The 23,289-nt window shown below is 41.3% G+C and overlaps 1 protein-coding gene across 5 annotated transcripts in view; it reads right to left on the reverse strand.

The window, feature by feature from the left end:
- Window positions 1-23,289, reverse strand: part of susd2 (sushi domain containing 2) — a 35,613-nt gene that overhangs the window by 8,427 nt on the left and 3,897 nt on the right. For 2 of the 5 annotated variants that reach the window (XM_085295317.1, XM_085295318.1), the window contains exons 4-13: window positions 18,956-19,307; window positions 17,957-18,158; window positions 17,368-17,453; window positions 17,001-17,269; window positions 16,312-16,455; window positions 15,361-15,513; window positions 14,682-14,933; window positions 13,665-13,943; window positions 13,198-13,374; window positions 5,084-5,180 (exon numbers count right to left, since the gene is read on the reverse strand). In XM_085295317.1, coding sequence (XP_085151443.1) covers window positions 5,084-5,180; window positions 13,198-13,374; window positions 13,665-13,943; window positions 14,682-14,933; window positions 15,361-15,513; window positions 16,312-16,455; window positions 17,001-17,269; window positions 17,368-17,453; window positions 17,957-18,158; window positions 18,956-19,307 — 2,011 coding nt within the window. Of the gene's footprint in view, window positions 1-5,083; window positions 5,181-13,197; window positions 13,375-13,664; window positions 13,944-14,681; window positions 14,934-15,360; window positions 15,514-16,311; window positions 16,456-17,000; window positions 17,270-17,367; window positions 17,454-17,956; window positions 18,159-18,955; window positions 19,308-20,482; window positions 22,804-23,289 lie in introns of those variants that run through there. The other 3 variants (XM_085295322.1, XM_085295319.1, XM_085295320.1) reach the window with 3 other exon arrangements.

The raw sequence follows: 23,289 nt of genomic DNA on the forward strand, positions 1-23,289 counted from the left end.
GAGTGGGATTTTCACGGCACATTCCGCACCACATCTCTGTGCGTTCATCATTTGTTTGAAGCCAGCTCACCTCCTGCAACCACTTTTCCGAGAATACGTGCTTCTTTTGTGGTTCGGACTCCTTCTGACATTTGTTTGGAGGTGGAGGAACACCAAAGTAATTGCTTAAAGGAGCTTGCTTCTTCGACATCTTTAAGAGTTCTAAACAAATGTCTGTCCTCCTCCAGAAAATCTTATGTATGCAAACACGCGTTGCAACTTCATATCTTGTGCGCGTTTTTTTTTTTTTTGGACAGCGAATGCGCACCTGCGGACCACTTATGTGCAGCCCCGGTTATATAGCTCGTCATATTGCAGCCACAGAAATTCTTTTGTCCATGAAACCATAAAGATGCACTTTCTTTTTGCCTTATAGTCTGATTTGTCATAACTTTTCCGTTTTGTGGTAAGCTTTTCTTTGGCTGTCACTTCTTCACCCTGACCTGTCTTATTTGGCTCAGCAGAACTAAAATATATATCCTGCTGCTTTTACACACACACTCACATAACGCTCAGCGATTCTCTGCACGATCAACCTCTTATATGTTTAAGCTTGCTGCGGGAGATTTCACTTGTCATGTTTGCATAGTAAGCTAACGATTGATAAGACGATGTCAGAGGAATTGGTGCGCAAATTATCATCACTCATCAATCAGTGCTGTCGCTCTCTATACACAGTTCGCGCGATTGCAAAGTGAAAGCAAAAAACAAGCGCAAATTCAAATGCGATTTCAATATGTCACATATTGACAGTGGCTCATCGATGCCAATGACATAATTACCCAGCTACATTTCCGAAAGAATGCAAAAGCATTGACATATATTTTCCTTCCTACAATAGCCCGACGGGCAGGGCAGAGATAGATTTTGGTAGCCCGACTGGAAAAATCGCTAGCCCCGGCACGTTGGGATAGCGATTTTGCAAGCCCTGTATGGAAAAGAGAGTTTATTACAGAGAAATGGCTCTTTCCAAAATAAAAGCTATACTATAAGCTTCTTCTGGGCTATATCCTTAGCAGCATATTGTAGCGGGTCAGGGCTGTTCGGGGTTCTGTTTGTACAGTTATGTTTTGTTTATGTTGCCATAGTGACGGGTGACGCCCTCTCGCTGCTACGGTGTGTCCTTCCGGGGTCAGAGGGCGCCCTGTGTGTTGTTGTTGTTGTTGCTGTGCGGTTGCCGCGCTGAGCAGTTAGCTAGCGGCAGTGTTCTTCTGCAGATGTCAATAAACGGCTGTGCTCCCTGGCTAGCTCACGGGAAGCAAGACCAAACGACACCTCCGTCTCCTCCTTGTCTGAGCTTGCCACATTGGTGTCATAAGTGGGATGATGGTGGCACCCCATGTTCTGACCCGAGTGACTTTTCCCCTGCCGGTCGTGACTGGCCGGTGCGCCAAAAGAAGGCACCTGGACATTTGCAGAACTTTGTGTGGGGTAATGGGGGACGACTGACCCCTTAGGTGGGGGCTATGTAGCGGGTCAGGGCTGTTCGGGGTTCTGTTTGTACAGTTATGTTTTGTTTATGTTGCCATAGTGACGGGTGACGCCCTCTCGCTGCGACGGTGTGTCTTTCCGGGGTCAGAGGGCGCCCTGTGTGTTGTTGTTGTTGCTGCTGCTGTGCGGTTAGCTAGCGGCAGTGTTCTTCTGCAGATGTCAATAAACGGCTGTGCTCCCTGGCTAGCTCACGGGAAGCAAGACCAAACGACACCTCCGTCTCCTCCTTGTCTGAGCTCGCCACATTGGTGTCAGAAGTGGGATGATGGTGGCACCCCATGTTCTGACCCGAGTGACTTTTCCCCCGCCGGTCGTGACTAGCCGGTGCGCCAAAAGAAGGCACCTGGACATTTGCAGGACTTTGTGTGGGGTAATGGGGTCATCGGGGACGACTGACCCCTTAGGTGGGGGCTGTGTAGCGGGTCAGGACTGTTCGGGGTTCTGTTTGTACAGTTATTTTTTGTTTATGTTGCCATAGTGACGGGTGACGCCCTCTCGCTGCGACGGTGTGTCCTTCCGGGGTCAGAGGGCGCCCTGTGTGTTGTTGTTGTTGTTGCTGTGCGGTTAGCTAGCGGCAGTGTCACTACCCGATCCGTACCGGAAACCCGATCGGTACCCCGCATGCGCGAAAGGTGTCTACTTCCGGTCGAAGCATTTTACGATAGTTACAGGTCAGAGTATCTGTTAAGATGTTAAGAATAACAAGTATCTCTTAAAATCTTTCCGATAATGAAACATTTAATATAATGTAGAGAAAAACAAAAAAATAAAAAGATAGTGACAGATCGGGACTCCCGATCCTTACTGCGCATGTGCAAAGTCGGACCGTACAAATCGGGTCTACCCGATCCGTACCGCGCATGTGCAAGGGGTTTCTTCTTCTTCTGTTCGTTTAATGGCAGTGTACTCCCCAGTGTACGAGGATACCGCCACCTGCTGACTGAGCGAATGAACCCTATTGTAAACTGAATTAGCGTCATTACAAACGTGTGTTGAATTTGATTTAGTGATAGTCGAGTGTGTTTATGCTTGTCTGTGTGGAGAGGATTGTTGGAATAGTGACGATGATGTCCGCTATCACTGTCAATTGCCAGTAAACACTTCATCTGACTGCTGAATCTTCACGTGACATATTACAAAGTCTGTATTATTAACTCTGTCATTAGGCACCATTCTTCTTATTTTATGGCGCTGTTGTTCAATCGGGGGACGCTCTCTGTTGAGGAGAAAAGCAAAAATTTGTTGCGGATACGGATTATCCATTGTTTAAATGTCCCGGTAGTCGAAAAGGAGGCAGAGCTGTTGAGAAATGCTAAGAGCTAACTGGGCGCTAACCGTGTCATTCAAATATATTGAATATCGCACTGTTGGCAAAGAGAGGAAGTGACGTAAGATTTGCGCATGCGGGGTACCGATCGGGTTTCCGGTACGGATCGGGTAGTGACAGGCAGTGTTCTTCTGCAGATGTCAATAAACGGCTGTGCTCCCTGGCTAGCTCACGGGAAGCAAGACCAAACGACACCTCCGTCTCCTCCTTGTCTGAGCTCGCCACATTGGTGTCAGAAGTGGGATGATGGTGGCACCCCATGTTCTGACCCGAGTGACTTTTCCCCCGCCGGTCGTGACTAGCCGGTGCGCCAAAAGACGGCACCTGGACATTTGCAGGACTTTGTGTGGGGTAATGGGGTCATCGGGGACGACTGACCCCTTAGGTGGGGGCTATGTAGCGGGTCAGGGCTGTTCAGGGTTCTGTTTGTACAGTTATTTTTTGTTTATGTTGCCATAGTGACGGGTGACGCCCTCTCGCTGCGACGGTGTGTCCTTCCGGGGTCAGAGGGTGCCCTGTGTGTTGTTGTTGTTGTTGCTGTGCGGTTGCCGCGCTGAGCAGTTAGCTAGCGGCAGTGTTCTTCTGCAGATGTCAATAAACGGCTGTGCTCCCTGGCTAGCTCACGGGAAGCAAGACCAAACGACACCTCCGTCTCCACCTTGTCTGAGCTCGCCACAATATTAAACATATCAGGTCCCCATAAGGAGAATCATGTGCTAACGGCTGTCTAAATGACTCGGGTAAAGTTTGTAGCATGCATGCTTGTTGTTTTTGTCTTCTTCCACTTGTCTTTGCACTAGGATGATGTCGGCGTAAATGTGCAGTCATATTCGTTGTGTTCCCACTAGTGCTGTCAGCATTAATCTCGTTGAAATGACGTTAACGCCACAACACGGCAAATCTCCGTTAACGAGCTACCCCTGATCGCCCGTGCGTGGGGCTAGAAGGCCAACACGTTAACGAGCTAACTGCGCTAACCCACTAGTTCCCACCCATGTAATTGAGCATTGCGTGGCACATCCGACATACTGTTTTACTTTAGTCCATGACGCGCTTACCTTCAGGGTCATATGTCACATGAAAACCAAAATAATTACAAACGCCAGATCTGAATGAGGGTGGGGGAGGTTCAATTTGCCATGTTGCAAGGAGAGCTTAACTTCTGTCTTGCTAGCTTGCCCTGCGCACTGACAATACTATAATATTAGCCATATTATATTGGCCATATTACATTACCACAGTGAGATGACTTTAGTCTCATGAACAACATTAACTAATTGTTATTTACTAACTAATCTTAAATGACTGTTCAGCACAGAAATGAAGCCCAACAATCATGTTTTACAGTCCCATGGTCTCAGCCTCAGATACTCAACTAATCAAAGTTATGTCATGACAAAAATGAATGACCAACAAAACATTTTTCTCCTTCATTTCTGTCAAACAAAGCTGTATGTAACGTGTCTCGCGGTTAGTATCATGGTTGCTAGGCAACCTGAACAGCGCGACGAAGTGTATACAGTCCCATTTCACAAGCCTCTCACTTCCGCACTTCTCGTACTTATAGTACGCACCGTACGTAGTATGCGTAGTACGCGTACTTCAAGCGTGCAGACCCTGAATTGGGACACAGCCCCAGATTCCAGACTCAAAACTAGCTTCAGGGAAGGAGTAAACACAGAGATAACAGACTAGCGAGACTGAAGGTAAACAAACATGATGACACTGAAGACAGAACATGGACACAGAAATGGAAGAAAGAAATCAAGAACTCTAAATAGACTCAGAGACAATAGAAAGGAATATTTAGGAACTACAATACAAATTAATTAATCAGACATCAAGAATACAGTCTGAATACTGGTAGAGTAGAAACATGCTCTTCCATTTACTCATACTTTTTAGTGAAGTAATCTTACCTTTTTTTCACACTATAAACATAAACTTACTGTTGTAACATAATAAAACTTGGTGGATACCAACACTGTACCTCTCAAATCAAAAAGAATCCAGTGAAAAAATGAGAATTCATCTTTTCATAAAAAAAAATCTAATTAAGAGAAACAGAAAATCAAGCTGCAGCAGAACTGCTGCTAATGCTGTGAAGAGCACTGTGACTCCTAACACTGCCATACCTTTTTTATATTTCTTGTGTCCTATATTACTTTTAGTGGCATAAGCACAAAAATATTGATTTTCATGTGTAGCAAATCATGAGCATCTCACCTTTTTTGTTTCCTGTTTTGTAGACTGATTATTATTCCCACAGTGACGAGTGCTAAGAGGGAACCAACAGCACCGAGAACAAAGCCCACTTTATCGTCTGTGAGAAATCACAAGAATGTAGTTAAACACTGCTATAAACTATTTATCCTTCAGAACAGTCATGCACCCATCGCAACTTTATTATTTGGAGTATCAACAACATCAAGAGTTTGTAAAACAGTGAGCTTGTTTTAAGATCTCAGCACAAGCTTAGAAACTTTATAAACAGTGATAAATGATGAATGACTAAAAGTCCTTTTTTGGGCTAAACTGTTACATATATAGTGAACGTTTATGTGTCCAAGGACTGGTTGAGTGGCCGAGGAAGCACACACAGAGGCATAAATGGTTATTAAGTAGTACAAGATTTATTTATAGTGCTCACCAGACAAATAAGTCTGGTGAGCACTATAAATAGTGTCAGGCTCAGGGTGATTTTGGGTGAAAAAGAAAAAGAAAGTACTCTTTCCCCACACAACATAAATTTTGCTCACAGTGTTAAAAATCTATTATTCATCCAACTGGTACACTGAATATAAAAGTCCCCCACTTGCTTTTTGACAGTTTGGTTCTTCAACATTGTGGTGACATATCAGGCACACTTAATCTACAAAGACTTTGGTAATATTAACACTGAAAAAGTGTATTTATTTTTACAGCAGGGAACTGATGACAGTATGTATACAGAGGAAAATGACAACAGGAAAATACGCTAAAATGCTGAAGCCTTGATCTTTATTATTTAACTGGATATACAAAACATTTTATTACAATAACTAGAATGAAGGGGTTAGTAACCGTTGTAACAGCAAGACAAGAATAAATGCACCAAGTGGACAGTGCCAAGTGGTCTACAGACACATAAAGTACAGAATTAAAAAGACTGTCCTATGAATTTTAACATGGGCATGGTGAGTCAGTATAAAGTGAATATGAACCAAAGAGAATCATCAGATTTGACAATTTCCTTTGTGCTAAACAGGCAAACACTGTGCTCATATTAGAAAGCTTATTGTTGTTTCATTTTGTTCTAACGAATCACTTTGTTATGTATGCCATTCATATAAAAAACAAATCGCAGGTATTTTCTCATCTAAACCAATTCATAAAATATTTTAAAAAAGTATGATTGGCCAATTAGCCAGAAAGCAACAGTTACTAGGCAGTGTAGCAGTTTTTAAACATACCAACGGGCTTAAACAAAACTAAAATGATAAACCTGGCTTAAAAAAATAACTTGACTCTAAATTGTGCGCACTTGTTTAGGTGATACTGTGATTAAATTAAAAAAATCTAAAATGTTCCTTTGGGAATTGGCAAGCACAAATGAACTATACGACTTTCTATTTGAGTCTTTATTTGAGCACATGTTAAGTGTGATGCTGGTCCTTAAAAATAACCTCAGCTGTGTGAAAAAAAAACAAAACACAAAAAACCAAGGCACAACTAAAGCTAATAAAGAACTACACCGAGATGCACACTGACAATGTACTAATAGCTTCACAAGCTTCTAAACTACTCTGTGTTAATATCAATGGATCAGATCTGGATGCAGCAGGACTGACATCAAACGTCTGCACAACGACTGAATGCTAGTCCTCCACATGCTCCCAGTATAGTAATAATCTTTACCATTAAAATCAATCTGGTTAGTCCACTCAAATTTCACTGATCAAATAATAAACCCACAGTGAGCAACAGCACTCAGGTTGAAAGCATCACATTTCCACTGAGATGAAATAAACACATGATAAATATCACAGGGTTTGACAGAGAGTATCCCTCACCTGCTTCACCTATCCTACAGTGAAAACAGATGAAATTATATGTTACATATTATCAATTCAACCTCAGAATATTTATGAGTTCATAATGGCTTGGACTGATTAAAATGCACTCCTTTGTCTTTATCTCTGAAAGAAATTGCTAGTCGCTAACACACCCGGACACCCTTGAGCTATGTTCTTAATGCGTAAAGCTTTTCTTAACATAGAGATAAGTTTCTGGGCTTTCCTTTTTTTTCTGTCATTGCTGATACCATCTCAAAATCGTTCTGTTGACTTTTCTCTCCTTGGTAATAGCAAAGACGTTTCTTGTTCTTGTTATTCTGACAGGTGCAAATATTCTTGGAATCTGAAACATGTATATGATTGAAACTTTTGTCATTATAGGTTCCCTGTACAAAATGAAAAACAAAAAAAACCTGCATTGCATCACCGCACTGACAAAAAGTAAGGTAGGCGCTAACTAACAACACTGCTTGTCAATCATCTGGCATTTAAAAATGTGATTTTGAACACAAAATTACAGCAGTTGTAGTTGTAGTTGCATCGACATCTACAGCATATGTGTATGTTTTAACACAGAATTTTTTTTAATATATTTATGTTACATCCACTCCTCAATTTCTTGCATTTGTACTCGTTTCTTGCCCATTTTTTTCTCTACTTAGCAGAAAAAGTAGAGTAGCTTGTGAAGTAGATGTTGATTGCACAAATCAGTGGCTACAGAGTAACAATACAGATTGGTACAAAATCTCCTTTGAAAATAAAGCCTTGAACACACAAACAAAACAGAAATGGTTCTGTTGTTTTCCTTTGACTGGGTTTTTCATGCATAATGGCGACCTCCAAAGAGGTTTTCATTAGATCTAAAGAAGATTCACTGTTTTTTAAAATAATTATTAACCTGTTTTGTTGACTAGAGTTTCAATAACTCAAGTATGAGATTTTATTTGTCCATCAAATACTAGAAACAGCAGGTGAAAGCACACATTACATTCTAAAAGAAAAAAATCAGACATTTTTTCCTTTACTTGCACTTACGCACATACTGTTGGAGAAGGTAAAGAAGATGAAGAAGATGAAGATGGAGAAAAATCAGTAAGTATCTTATGAGCTTCATGCAAGTGGATGTTTTAAAACCAGAAGTGATCTTGTCTTCATGACGGCAGCACAGGGGGGAAAGCTGGTGAAAAATGGCAATGTTACATCTGAATGCATCTTATTTGGTTAAGGAAAAGGCAAATACCAGTGCTGTGCATCAGCAGAACCTAACCTTTTTGTCATACACCTGCTCTTAGATGAGCTGAAGCAGATCATCCACCACAATGTCTGTGACATGTGTGAATAGAACAATAAGTTATTTTTGTAAATTATGGTCATTCTAAGAGTCATATGAGGCTTATCTGTTCATGCTGGTGGACTCGTCACCAGTGTTGGTCAAGTTACTTGAAAAAGTAATCAGTAACTAATTACTTCCCCAAAAAAGTAATCCCGTTACTTTACTGATTACTCATTTTCAAAAGTAATTAATTACTTTTAAAAACACGATTTACAACCTGAATAGGTGATAAAGCAATAGAATTTTCAGCCCAATTCTGCATAATCCATCATACAAAATGTAATCAAATGGAAAAGTCTCTTTTGCAAGTAAAACACAGCAGAAAATAAATAAAATCAAACACTAGCGGTCCTGTTGCTCTATTTTCACCTGTAAAGCTGGAGCGGGGTAGGCGGAGGTTTACCCTGGTGCAGGTGTGCCGCAGCGGTCAGTTGAAGAATCCGCAAGTTTCTCTGTGAATTCCCCATTACGTCGTAGCGCACTCGGTGCTTGCTTGGAAGTTTTGGGGAGGTTTTTTCGCTGTAAAAAGAAGTTTTCTTCCCACGCACAACGGACGCTAATGTTTTTTGTCACTTTTTATGGAATCAAACTCAAAGTAAGGTCAGTACTTCCACGCTTTAAACGCTGCATGCTCATACTCTCTCCCGCACTCAATATATTATCCATTGTTGATCTGCACACAGCTGTTGTCACGAACGTCGCACTCGCTTACGTCACTGTCATGAGACATTCTCGCAAAAAAAAAAAATCACGGTTTTAGTAACGCAGCGTGCTTACGGGAAAGTAACAGTAATCTAATTACCGTTTTTGCAATAGTAATCCCTTATTTTACTCGTTACTTGAAAAAAGTAATCGGAATGCGTTACTGCCCATCTCTGCTCGTCACTTGCCAGTCACAAATCAATAACTGAAGTTTCACAGTCAGATCCACCCCGCACTCATCACATCTGGTTTCTATATATCAAGATGGCTGAGGTGAAAATAATGAAACTGTGGCTTTGTAACAGGACTTTACAAACCAGTGGGTAATGCAATAGTACACGTCCATCTTTTCTACTGCGTATGATACTAACAGTTAGAAAAAATGCGGTTTGAAGGTCATATGAAGTACTTGCTGCAATTCTTCTAATCTTGCTCAGCACAGTGTGAAACAACACATGTCAAATGTTTCAACATTCAACACTGCTGACTTCACATTCTTGTGTTCATTTTTAATTGAATGTTGAATTAAATGTAACTTGAACTCAAAATTAAAATATAACAGAGGTGAAAAAGCCTGCTAAGTGGAATTTATCAACTAGAGACTTTCAGTGACAGAAATGGCCACAAGCAAGACACTAAAATGTGAGCAACATGACTGGTTTTAAGGTCTCGAGCTGTCCCTGGTTGGCATTTCAATTCTCATTCTCCTACGCAACCTGAATTTACCAACCACTTTTGCCTCTCTCTCAATGCTCAGCTGCACTATCTCAGGGGAATCTAAGAGAGAACCACAGCGAGTAAATTGAGTGAGGCTTTGTCTTGCAACCCACGTCACTACTCCCTATGAAAATTGCTCGATCCCCTTCTGGCAGCTGTCACCTTCCCTTTAATCACTTTCTTCCCCTCTACGCAAGAAACTGTATTAATATTATAAGGCCATTAAGGTGGGCCAAACCTGTTATTGGTATGCATTTGATACTCAACCAGGGGTATTGTTTTTCAGAAGACCGTGACAAGGCACAGCAATGCTAGTAAGCTCTAGGACCTTGTAAGTCTCTCACAGCCCTGTCAGTCGTGAGATCAAAAGCACTCAGAGGACTTTCAGTCCAAACTCCACCTTCACTTCTCCAACACTCCCATCTTTCTAGCAGAAGATATTAACATTATCCTCACAACACACTGCACCACCACTACCTAAACTCTAAAATGGCTAAAAAAGCACGCCGACAAGTACAGCATCCATCTCAAATAGCTGGGGATTTTAGTGATGGGAAAATTCATACAGAGATCCACTTTTGATGGAAAGGACTTACTGTCACCTCTGCTGATAGCAGGCAACATTTCAGCAGCAACTCATTAAAGTGACTCAGAGAAGAAGTCAAACTGGATGTGGTCACATTTGTTGTTCAGCGGCACAGCCTTTTCATCTCAGCTGTGACTCCAATTCTGCAACTGTTCAGCCTGCACATCGTGCTGCAGTGATTCATTTAAGGGGAGGAGGCGAGATCCACCAGGGCGTCTCCAGCTCTGTCTGTATTTAGTATGTTTACTTGGTTAGAGGTCACATTCGAATGGCGGAGGTAACAGCTCATGCAACACCTGCCATTCCGAACCTCAGGTCATGTTTGCAGTTGTTAGCTCTGATTTGTGTAACGAGAGTGCCACAGCAAATATAATCATTTTCCACAAGGCTAAAAAGGCCCACCTTTGTGTGTGTATGTGTGTACGCCCGTGTAGAACGGTCACATTAAAGCACTACCTCACAGAATATGACTGTTTATTTGTGCACCTATCTGTCAGAGAGACAGCACAAGCTACAATCAACAATTTCCACATCTTGCACCATAAAAACAAATAAAACCACGTGGCCTTTATGAGCACTCTGCGCCCATAAAGAGATGAGAAGTATAGCAGGAATGTGTCCAAAACTTCAACAAAGTATAAAGCCTGTTTCAAACTAACTTGACATTAGTGTTGATGAACATCACCGCTCTACTGCAATGACCCAGCAGTTTTTCAGCAGTGGAAAAGTTCACAGTGTCTAAGGCCACAGGCAGCTCATCAGGTCAGGAGCCTGACCGGGAGAATTCTTGTCATTTTTTCCAACATTTGCAAGCTTTCGCAGCATGACTTCGCTCCCCAGGGGTCAGTAGCACTACTGTGCTCTTCGCCCACAATCTTTGCTCACCACCAATCCTAATTGTGACAATTGAAGGCCCAAAAGTTCTTCTTCTTCTCCCAAATAAAATTCAAATTGAGTTTTTGACACACCGAAGGAGAGTCATCCATCACAGTCGCACAAGTTCAAGTAGTCAGAAAAGGGATATGCATGGTATTTTCCAATTATGGATAATGTAATAATAATTAAGATGAAACCTGAGCAAAAAAGTCAGAAAGGAGATCGCTGTGAAAAGAAAGCAAAATAACAGATGTAGAGAAAAACAAAGAGATATCACCAGGCTTAATAACAAACATTTCTAAACAGTTCTGCTCTAGATAACCACGTTATGAAACCAATATGCTAATAATTGAGTTTGGATCAATTGTATCCAGCTGTACCAAGCTGTTTGTTACAAGGGACTCCAAATCTTTTCAGTGAAGCTCATTTATCCCCGATCACTATCAAGAGGAAGTCTGTGTTTGTGGTTATAACGAGGAAAGGATGGAGGGCAGGAGTGAGGCCACGAAAGGACGAAAGCAGAGGTGGATGAGAAGTTAAGCGCTTTCGATTCTCTGCTTCATCACTTCTCAGATGCACCATTTCATCAAATCTTAATTTAACTGCAATACAAATAATTATTATGTCATTACCAGTTGTTTTCTTAAAACCAACCATTTATTTCCACAAAACGAGGCATTAACCCGCTCTGTCACAAACACATTATACTGGGCCTGCGTTCCAGCTCACTTTCTTTTTACTTCCATAAACTCTGCGACTGATGTTACAAAGAATATACTGAACACATACTACAGAAAGTACATGCATTACAAGCAGTATGCAAACAAACAGGGCGTACTGCGTGAATATAACATTGTGAGATAAACTGTTGCTCACACATTTGTCACGTCTGTAGAGCCAAAAAAGGCAAAACAAAAAGAAAAAAAAGGTTATTAAAATGATTTTAATTGGAAGCAGCTTGGCTGTGCATATGTGTGAGGCTTTTTTCAGAGCATAGAAAATAAAAACTCTGTTAAAGTTACCAGAAAAAAAACATTCTGGTTTTCAGGCTGCAAAATGAATTCTGATGCTGTACGAATCTTGACATACTGGGAGAACTGGTACTGACCACACTAAGAGTATTCAATTGGAAATACTGCCATCTGATGGCATCAGCTTAAAACTACAATACTCATTTTGAGTTCTTAGATGAGGTGATGAATGAAAGCATTAGATGGTTCCAGGTGGTTCTAATTCACAGACACAAAGCCGAGCCCGTTCAAGTTCAGACGTTTGTAGCTTTGTTACTGAAGGTCTGCATGAGCAACCGCGAGCCAAGTCTATGTAATCTTTGCTGTCCAAAAGACTGCATGACAAGAAAGAGATTCACCAGTCATCTCAATTTCAAGAGGAAGCTGCTACCAATTGTGGAGCACGAAACGTGTAAGTTTAAACTGACAGAGAAATTACAGCGTTCACATTTTTCCCTCCAGTCTAAATTATATTATACTTCAGTGCCAATGACAGTATACATCATGCTACAAGACTCAGCTGGCAGGGAGTTACAAAGAGTTTGAGATATGGAATCTATCACAAAGAAAGTGAGACTTCTTTTTTTTCTAAATGTTTTTCAGACATGTGGCACTGAACTCTGTTGCCAATGGGAACTGTTTTGAAATATCCACCATCTCCCATCTTTAAAGACATAAAAAAAATTGATCAAATGCACATGATTCTGTTCAGATCATCAACACACTTGTTTGTCTTAAAAAAAAAAACCAGCTCATTAATCACTTGGAAGAGAGATTTTCATTAATAATGTCTGCAATAGTTATATAGTACTGGATCATATGCGTTCATATTATTGCTCCTTTTCTCACATTCATATCTGCTGAACTCATTTTACCATCAAATCCATCAAAATTAGATTTATTTTAAATTATAAACTTCTTAAAGTGTGTATAAAAACAAGAAATTTATACAATTTCAATTCGACTAAAGGTGAATACTGCCCACAGAGTGCCCTGCCTCGGCAGAGATTTGCGTTCTCAGAGAGCTTCTTGTTTATTATGGCTTTACTTTTAGAGCGTACCTGTAATACAGAAGGGCTGATCTCCTGTCCAGGTCCCATCACCCAGACAGGTGCGCTCTGCAGATCCATACATTATGTAGCCTTTGTTGCAGGCGAAGCTTAGAGTGCTCCCCTCCAGGTAATCAGTCCCGTTCTTCCACCCATTCCTTGGTGTGGGAAGCCAGCCACAAGACACCACTAAGGAAGAATAACACACTAAACTATTATTTCATTGTGCTCTGCCAAGTATTAAAGAAAAGGTTAAAAAGGGTTATTTTCAGACGTATAACTATAAAACAATTTCCAAAACTAATATTTTCTCTTATTAGGTTTTCTTATGGCATAATGTGATGTATAATCCTTTCTACGTAACAACACTGGTGTTCAGTGTTGTTCAGATACTCAGTTTTATTTAAAATGAAACAGTAAGAATAAACATGTAATCACAAACTACATATGAATAGGCTTCCTCTTATTTCCTGTGGTACCTGGTTTCAGGGCGTGCAGTAGGGCTTGGTGTTTCTGGTAGGCCTTGAGTGTGGCATTTCCCACTGTGAGGTCCCGAGTCGTCAGGGTATCATATTTACAAAACTGTGAACCTTCTCCATAACACATCGTCAACATGTCTGCCACCAAAGGGTCATCAAGGCTCTCGGGTAGAGAAAAAGCTGGAACAAAAGTGGGGTCATGGCTCGGTGGGATATTATACATATCCAAAAGGTGCTCTGAATCATATGTGAAAAGGGAGGATTTCTTTGAAATGTTCCCTATGGGCAGAAACACACAATATTTTCATTCGTTAAAAAACAAAAACCATACAAGTATATTTGTGAAATTACTACACACTGTCATTTAGGTTTGGACTTAACAAAACGGCTTATAAATGGTGAAACTAAAGGTCTGTAACATATAGGGGACATATCTCTGAATAAAAAAACAACTATTTTTAAACCTTGGATGAAACTGATTATTTTCTAGAATGTGGTATGAAAAGTAAAGAATTAGAAGTACACAATATGTAAGCAAGAAAAAAACCCAGAGCCGAGTCAAATACATGCTGTCGTTTTGTTTTGAGTGTCTGTTTCAGTTAAAACAGCACATGAAATCAGTTAAACGGTTAATTGTATGTCAGCTGTTCACTAGTTTTTAAGGATCTGTAACAATTGAAAAGCACCAATTTATGTGCTTTTACTTGCTCACTCTCTAAAATCTATTAAGGCTAACTTAAAACTTGCATATTCTCCTTCTGTGCACTCTCAAAACATTTATCATAAATTGAGCCAAATATGTAGTCCTTTTATTAAAACGCTGAAAAAACCCATTTGATGTGGGGATTATTAGCAAATCTTTATATTCCTTTTGCCTTTGTAAACACAGAAAAGAGCTCGCAAAAACAAAATGATTCATAAGCACATTTAGTGTTTTCGATTGATAACTGGTTGTCAGCGTTTGCTCAATGTGATTGATTTTCTGCTGTTTCACAAACAACAGGCTCTCTTACTTACAGCTGGCTCCAAAGGTAAAGATTTCTTCCAACGTGGCATCAGCTGAGGAGATGACTTCTCCGAGTTGGATGGTCAGATCATCTGACGGGTCAGAGTTCATTGAGCCAAGGAGACCCTGGGTGTGGTTGTAAAACTCTCCTGGAAGCAGCACGGTCACTGCCATGGTTCCTTCATACAGACGAACCTTCACGCCAACACCGGAGGAAAAGATTACAGTCACATTCCCAGGACTGGGGCTGAACACATACACTCCTAGAAAACATAGATTCATCCATGAGTTTATAACAAACGGTTCCAGTTTAATAAATGTAACAATAAAACAAAAAACTGAGCAACTAAAATATGTACAAGGCATGGTTTAAATTTTAAAAAACTTGTGTTTTATCATCCTAAACAATAACTGTCTGCAGGCTTTGCATCACATAACAGGCAAACCTTAAAATGTAAGCAAGAAAGCACGAAAAAAGTATGAGAACAAAAAGCAGTGAATAAACTGTTGGAGGAATGCACAGTAATGACAGGAAATCACAAAAGATCACCTCCAAAATCAGAGTTTTTATTTTATTAAAGTTACTTTGTTAATAATTAAGATCCTTCTTTTGATGTAACTTTGGGTAATAAAAGTGTAACGATTTTTATCAGAGCTTTAACCAAGTCAGGAGAATCTAAAGCACCTCACCATGTAGGTCCATCCATCTCTGTTCAGTGAATGGTAGGATGTTTTGGTTCCTCAGCACCTGAAGATGGGCCCCTGCTACACGCACCTCAATGACATCTGATGCATCCTGTTTCATAGCCACTGACGACAGCCGTGTGGCTTTGGCCAAAGTACCTTGTTTTTGGACATAATTACATTTTAAATATGCATTATGTACTCTGAAGTCAACATAAAAGGGGACCTATCATTCAATTAACATAATTTACAGCTCCTTGTTTATCTTATGCTGGGTCTCGGTACAAACACTCGTTTCATCCTCTGCCAGAAACAAGCAATTTTTTCTGCTCCTGTGGTCACAGTCAGAACTCTGTGTTTAAGATATTAGAACCCTATTTGGGACAGTCCCTCTTAATGACATCAGACAGGGCCAAGAGTAGAAAAAAAAACATGGTGCGTTTCAGGAGGGCCTTAGATTTTGGCTCTTACTAACTCTTATTTGTAACCAGAGTAATAATATAAATGTATTTAAAAAAAAAGAAAAAAGAAATAAAGGTTGACTTTAAGTCTCTGCCGTTTCAAATAATCCAGATGTTTGTCTACATTGATCTAATGAGGGGACTATTAATGGCATCTGGCTTTCCAAGTCACTTGGCCCATGGCTCTTATATAATGACTTGGAAAAAATTCTAACGAGCGAAGCTAACATCTGTTCTTCTTCAACACATCTGACTCTAAGAAGCACTGAGTAAAAAAACAAGGCTGTCATTTTGTAGCACTAGTGCATTCTCTTAAACTAGGGGCTTAGTTTGCTTCCTCTCAGTGTGTAAAACATTAAGAGAAACAGTGCATGCAAAACAAGACAGAATGCGTCACGCGATGTTAAGGTCAGTATGCGTGGGCAAATTCCAGAGGCACACCATGGGGATCAAAGAGTGGATTCAGACAGGCCATTCACCTCAAACGTGGACTCACCGTTCTTAAGTTTCACCTGTTCTGTTCTGGCCTGAACACTCAGGCCTTTTGCTGGTGACGACACAAGGTAATATTCTCCTTTGCCATTGAAAGTGTACCTAAGGCCATCGAACGTTATGAAATGTGGATCCCCGAGGACGACACCTGCGAGGCATTGAGAAAAAAGCAGCGATGCCCACAAACATAATTATTTCTCATCTCTCGCAGAGCTTTTCTAATATCAACATAGAGGTTGCGATGTTGTTTTTAAACTCATGAGATGGAGTCAGTTTTTTGTTTTTCACATTTTAACTCTCAGCAATATTCTGTCATTCATTTACTTTACCTGCAAACCAATCTTATGTAACCTGCTGCTCTAATGACCGTTTGCAGAATATATTATAAGGTTCAAGGAAGACAGAAGTATTTGGATAAAGATTAACAAACACTCACTGTGGGCCTATTTATTTTAGCAATAAATGAGGATGTTTGACTTTTTAAAAAAAAGATACTTACTACTGCAGTATGCAGTATAAGACACATTTTTATATAGCTGACTTACTTACTGAAGTTAAACAACAAAATTAACTAGTCAATAATTCTGATATAAGACTCAAATAAAAACGGTTTTATCAGGTCTTGATACCCGCTTTTCATTCCCATCTATGAATTAAATAAAGACATATGACTTGACTGAAGAGTCGTCTCACCTGCTCTTGGTGGTCGGTAGTTTTGACACCCACTTGAAGGTCGACGTTTTAAGTATATATGGCAGTGTGGGGACCACAGGCAGCAATAATAGAAGCTCATGACATCATAAAGCCAGTGGGAATACCCTGGCACCCGTGGGGGTTTAATGTAGGGTGGCGAGCCCCAGTCGTGAGCCCTGTCTGGGGTGCTTCCACCAACTGAGTCTCCAGTCAGCACCAGAGAACCTGTGCTGTCATAGCAGCACTGCTGCCCTGATCCATGGATAGGACTACAAATGATAAAACAAAAATCGCAATAAAAAGGAAAAGCGTATTTCAATTTTACATTTTTAAAAACTTGATTTTTTCTTGATTATGCCACGCCTACCTGGCATGAATTGCTCGGACACAGTGGACACAACCTGGGTGGTAAGTGCACACACTTCCCCTCTCAATGTCACAACTATAATCAGTCTGAAACGGCAAAATGGATGGAAAATAAATAACAATGACCGGTGTAAATCTTTAACAGGCCTTGACAATGTTACCCTCGCAGTCCACTACAGAGGCACAAATCAGCCAGACTGACAATTTAACAGAACAAGATTAGAAATATTTTCAAAAAGACAGAGGAGAACAAAATCCAAAATCCATGCTATCTTTTTAATTTCCACCCTTATTAGCCTTGCTAACCGTAACCCTGAGAATACTAAAGAACAGCTTCCTTTTAAAAACAGTTCAGAACAGTAAAGGTTCTTAGTTGGGATTTTTTAAGCTGTAAATCAGAATCCTTTATTAATCCCTAAGGACATGATGTAAATATACTTTTACTAAGGGTAAGGGTATGTAGACTTCAGTCTAGAACAACTGAAGAAAGGCAATCCAGTACAGGAGTCTTATGCTCTACTGTATCTGACCATGTGACACACAATCTGTACAGATATTATTTGAGGATTCGCTGAGGTACATGTACTCACATGAAACCTGCCTGTATCTGCTCGGGCCTGAGCCAGTGTGCAAGGACAGTCGATGAGTTCATTCAGGAAGTTTGGCAGGTTTTCCTCCAGCACATCCCATTTCAGACACTTATTGTGTGCCCAGGCTGCAGAGTTTTCTCTGAAAGCCTGCTCCAGGTGCCAGGCCAACACGTGGCCTCCACTCCAGAGGCCTTGTACATCTCTGTGTTATAAACAAAACTGTGATTTTGGTACAAATAAAAACAGAAAACAGTAGTAGATCCTCGCGTTTCAGATGCTAGCAGACATTTGCAATGATGAAGGGTTGTAGACAAGGTTTACAATCAATCCAAATGTCAAACCTTAAATAAAAACTTTGGTTATTACAAAGACAGTCACCTTAAATCTAAGTTTTTAAAGCCAGGCACATTTTATGATCAGATTAAATCCAAATAACCTCTTTCTGATATCTGACAGATATAAAACTATACGTTTAAGATGAACCTCTTATTGTCATCCATGTTCATAAATACACTGTTCCAGTGGTGGATGCTAATAATAAATATGGCCACAGTTTTGAACACTGAGGTCAGCGTAAGTTTGAGCAAAAAAAAGGCTAAGCCTCTTTGTTTCAGACAATGTTTTTCTCCATTTCAGTCACAGAGCTTTGGTTGTAAGTACAGAAGCCACTTCCACTTGCTGCTCAAATCTTTTGCCTGTGAGGGGCTGCCAATCAGAAGAAAGCCTTAAGATGGCCTTAAAGACTGAGGAACTGTCATGGCAAATGATGGCCAGTATAACAACAAAGGTTATTTTGACCTGGGAGTCATGCAAGAATAACAATACAGAAATTGAAATTAGCATAATAGTTTCAGTTCACATTTTTTCACCTTATTCCTAGAATTTTAACAACTATGAAAAGGATGCAAAATTGTTAGCATTATAGCAAGATTTTACAAATATGGGACAAAATAATGTTTAAATATGACATGTCCAATGCCTGATATGTATTATAGATACCTTGCTCCTTCCACGTTAGAACTCGCAGTAATGCGGATATTGCCCAACTCCCAGTCAGAGTAGTCCTCTTTGGGCTCAGGGATGAAGCTGAAGGCACCAGTGTTGGTCAGATTTCTTCCAAGAGAATACAGATACCGCAGCTCTGCCTCTAAAAGGGCTGATGCATTTGTCTCTTCTTTTGCTTTAAACTCTCTGTAACCCCACAGCTCTATGTTGACCTTCTCTGCACTGATCAAAGAACTATTCCAAGTGAACTCAAGTCGTCCTGCCACATTCGGCGTGCCGTAGTATTGCCACTGCGTTGCATTCCCCAGGGTAACTTTATAAGCAGGATCTGCTTTACTTGGATGGACTGATAGTTAAACACAACAAATTTAATTGTAATTCACAAGTTGTAGCAACAGTTTTAATAATGTATTGGAAGCAGCATGAATAATTGCAAAATGGGTCTATATTATTTAATTTTTTCACACTGGCCAATATCTAGTTGGGGAAGTGGGAATTAAAATACTGTATCTGCAATGAAGTCTTCTTTAAATAGCACTTAAAATATTTTCTATAGTTTCTAAATCAACCTAATAGACAGTTAATACCCCAAAAGGTTTAGATATCGATCAGTTTAGAGACAGGACATAAACAGTAGGGGTGCAACGATACTCGTATCGATATTGAACCGTTCGATACAGTGCTTTCGGTTCGGTACGCATATGTATCGAACAATACAAAATTTGTAATTTATTTTATCAACTTTCCTTCTGACGATGCTGTCTGTGTTGAGCGCTCAGTGAATCTGCGTTCGACTACTCCGCCTAGGCTGCACTGTCAAGCGCAGATCCACTGAGCGTTCAACACAGACAGCATTGTCAGAAGGAAGAGCGCAGGGCAAACTAGCGAGACAGAAGTTAAGCTCTCCTTGCAACATGGCAAATTGAACCTCCCCCACCCTCATTCAGATCTGGCGTTTGGAATTATTTTGGTTTTCATGTGATGTAGCGAGAGGGGTCACCCGTCACTATGGCAACATAAACAAAACATAACTGTACAAACAGAACCCCGAACAGCCCTGACCCGCTACATTATGCTGCTGACAATATAGCCCAGGAGAAGCGTATAGTATTGCTTTTATTTTGGAAAGAGCCATTTCTCTGTAATAAACTCTCTTTTCCAAAGATGAGTGATTCCTGAATCAGATACATGACCCTGAAGGTAAGCGTGTCATGGACTAAAGTAAAACAGTATGTTGGATGTGCCACGCAATGCTCAATTACATGGGTGGGAACTAGTGTGTTAGCGCAGTTAGCTCGTTAACGTGTTGGCCGTCTAGCCCCACACACTGGGCGATCAGGGATAGCTCATTAACGGAGATTTGCCGTGTTGTGGCTTAACTTCATTTCAATGACATTAATGCTGACAGCACTAGTGGGAACACAACAAATATGACTGCACATTTACGCCGCCGACATCATCCTAGTGCAAAGACAAGTGGAAGCAGACAAAAACAACAAGCATGCATGCTACAAACTTTACCCGAGTCATTTAGACAGCCGTTAGCACATGATTTGCCATGCCAAATCAAAGCATGAAAAACAATCATTATGAGTCCCTTTTTGAAGGCAGTCTTGCTTCCCGTGAGCTAGCCAGGGAGCACAGCCGTTTATTGACATCTGCAGAAGAACACTGCCGCTAGCTAACTGCTCATCGCGGCAACCGCACAGCAACAACAACAACACACAGGGCGCCCTCTGACCCCGGAATGACACACCGTCGCAGGGGTCACCCATCACTATGGCAACATAAACAAAACATAACTGTACCCTCTACATTATGCTGCTGAGAATATAGCCCAGGAGAAGCGTATAGTATTGCTTTTATTTTGGAAAGAGCCATTTCTCTGTAATAAACTCTCTTTTCCAAAGATGAGTGATTCCTGAATCAGATACATGACCCTGAAGGTAAGCGTGTCATGGACTAAAGTAAAACAGTATGTTGGATGTGCCACGCAATGCTCAATTACATGGGTGGGAACTAGTGTGTTAGCGCAGTTAGCTCGTTAACGTGTTGGCCGTCTAGCCCCACACACTGGGCGATCAGGGATAGCTCATTAACGGAGATTTGCCGTGTTGTGGCGTTAACTTCATTTCAATGACATTAACGCTGACAGCACTAGTGGGAACACAACGAATATGACTGCACATTTACACCGACATCATCCTAGTGCTAGGAGAAGTGGAAGCAGACAAAAACAACAAGCATGCATGCTACAAACTTTACCCGAGTCATTTAGACAGCCGTTAGCACATGATTCTCAAACAAGGAGGAGACGGAGGTGTCGTTTGGTCTTGCTTCCTGTGAGCTAGCCAGGGAGCACAGCCGTTTATTGACATCTACAGATGAACACTGCCGCTAGCTAACTGTTCAGTGCGGCAACCGCACAGCAGCAACAACAACAACAACAACACACAGGGCGCCCTCTGACCCCGGAAGGACAAACCGTCGCAGCGAGAGGGGTCACCCGTCACTATGGCAACATAAAGAAAACATAACTGTACAAACAGAACCCCGAACAGCCCTGACCCGCTACATTATGCTGCTGACAATATAGCCCAGGACAAGCGTATAGTATTGCTTTTATTTTGGAAAGAGCCATTTCTCTATAATAAACTCTCTTTTCCAAAGATGAGTGATTCCTGAATCAGATACATGACCCTGAAGGTAAGCGTGTCATGGACTAAAGTAAAACAGTATGTTGGATGTGCCACGCAATGCTCAATTACATGGGTGGGAACTAGTGTGTTAGCGCAGTTAGCTCGTTAACGTGTTGGCCGTCTAGCCCCATGCACTGGGCGATCAGGGATAGCTCATTAACGGAGATTTGCCGTGTTGTGGCGTTAACTTCATTTCAATGACATTAATGCTGACAGCACTAGTGGGAACACAACAAATATGACTGCACATTTACGCGGCCGACATCATCCTAGTGCAAAGACAAGTGGAAGCAGAGAAAAACAACAAGCATGCATGCTACAAACTTTACCCGAGTCATTTAGACAGCCGTTAGCACATGATTTGCCATGTTGTGGCAAATCATGCCAAATCAAAGCATGAAAAACAATCATTATGAGTCCCTTTTTGAAGGCAGTCTTGCTTCCCGTGAGCTAGCCAGGGAGCACAGCCGTTTATTGACATCTGCAGAAGAACACTGCCGCTAGCTAACTGCTCATCGCGGCAACCGCACAGCAACAACAACAACACACAGGGCGCCCTCTGACCCCGGAAGGACACACCGTCGCAGGGGTCACCCATCACTATGGCAACATAAACAAAACATAACTGTACAAACAGAACCTCGAACAGCCCTGACCCTCTACATTATGCTGCTGAGAATATAGCCCAGGAGAAGCGTATAGTATTGCTTTTATTTTGGAAAGAGCCATTTCTCTGTAATAAACTCTCTTTTCCAAAGATGAGTGATTCCTGAATCAGATACATGACCCTGAAGGTAAGCGTGTCATGGACTAAAGTAAAACAGTATGTTGGATGTGCCACGCAATGCTCAATTACATGGGTGGGAACTAGTGTGTTAGCGCAGTTAGCTCGTTAACGTGTTGGCCGTCTAGCCCCACACACTGGTCGATCAGGGATAGCTCATTAACGGAGATTTGCCGTGTTGTGGCGTTAACTTCATTTCAATGACATTAACGCTGACAGCACTAGTGGGAACACAACGAATATGACTGCACATTTACGCCGACATCATCCTAGTGCTAGGAGAAGTGGAAGCAGACAAAAACAACAAGCATGCATGCTACAAACTTTACCCGAGTCATTTAGACAGCCGTTAGCACATGATTTGCCATGTTGTGGCAAATCAAAGCATGAAAAACAATCATTATGAGTCCCTTTTTGAAGGCAGTCTTGCTTCCCGTGAGCTAGCCAGGGAGCACAGCCGTTTATTGACATCTGCAGAAGAACACTGCCGCTAGCTAACTGCTCAGCACGGCAACAACAACAACACACAGGGCGCCCTCTGACCCCGGAAGGACACACCCAGGGGTCACCCATCACTATGGCAACATAAACAAAACATAACTGTACAAACAGAACCTCGAACAGCCCTGACCCTCTACATTATGCTGCTGAGAATATAGCCCAGGACAAGCGTATAGTATTGCTTTTATTTTGGAAAGAGCCATTTCTCTGTAATAAACTCTCTTTTCCAAAGATGAGTGATTCCTCAATCAGATACATGACCCTGAAGGTAAGCGTGTCATGGACTAAAGTAAAACAGTATGTTGGATGTGCCACGCAATGCTCAATTACATGGGTGGGAACTA

The sequence above is a fragment of the Mchenga conophoros genome, linkage group LG12, assembly GCF_057382185.1.
Source record: "Mchenga conophoros isolate Kocher_MC1m ecotype Shallow Benthic linkage group LG12, M_conophoros_male_GT1.1, whole genome shotgun sequence".
Classification (NCBI taxonomy): domain Eukaryota; kingdom Metazoa; phylum Chordata; class Actinopteri; order Cichliformes; family Cichlidae; genus Mchenga; species Mchenga conophoros.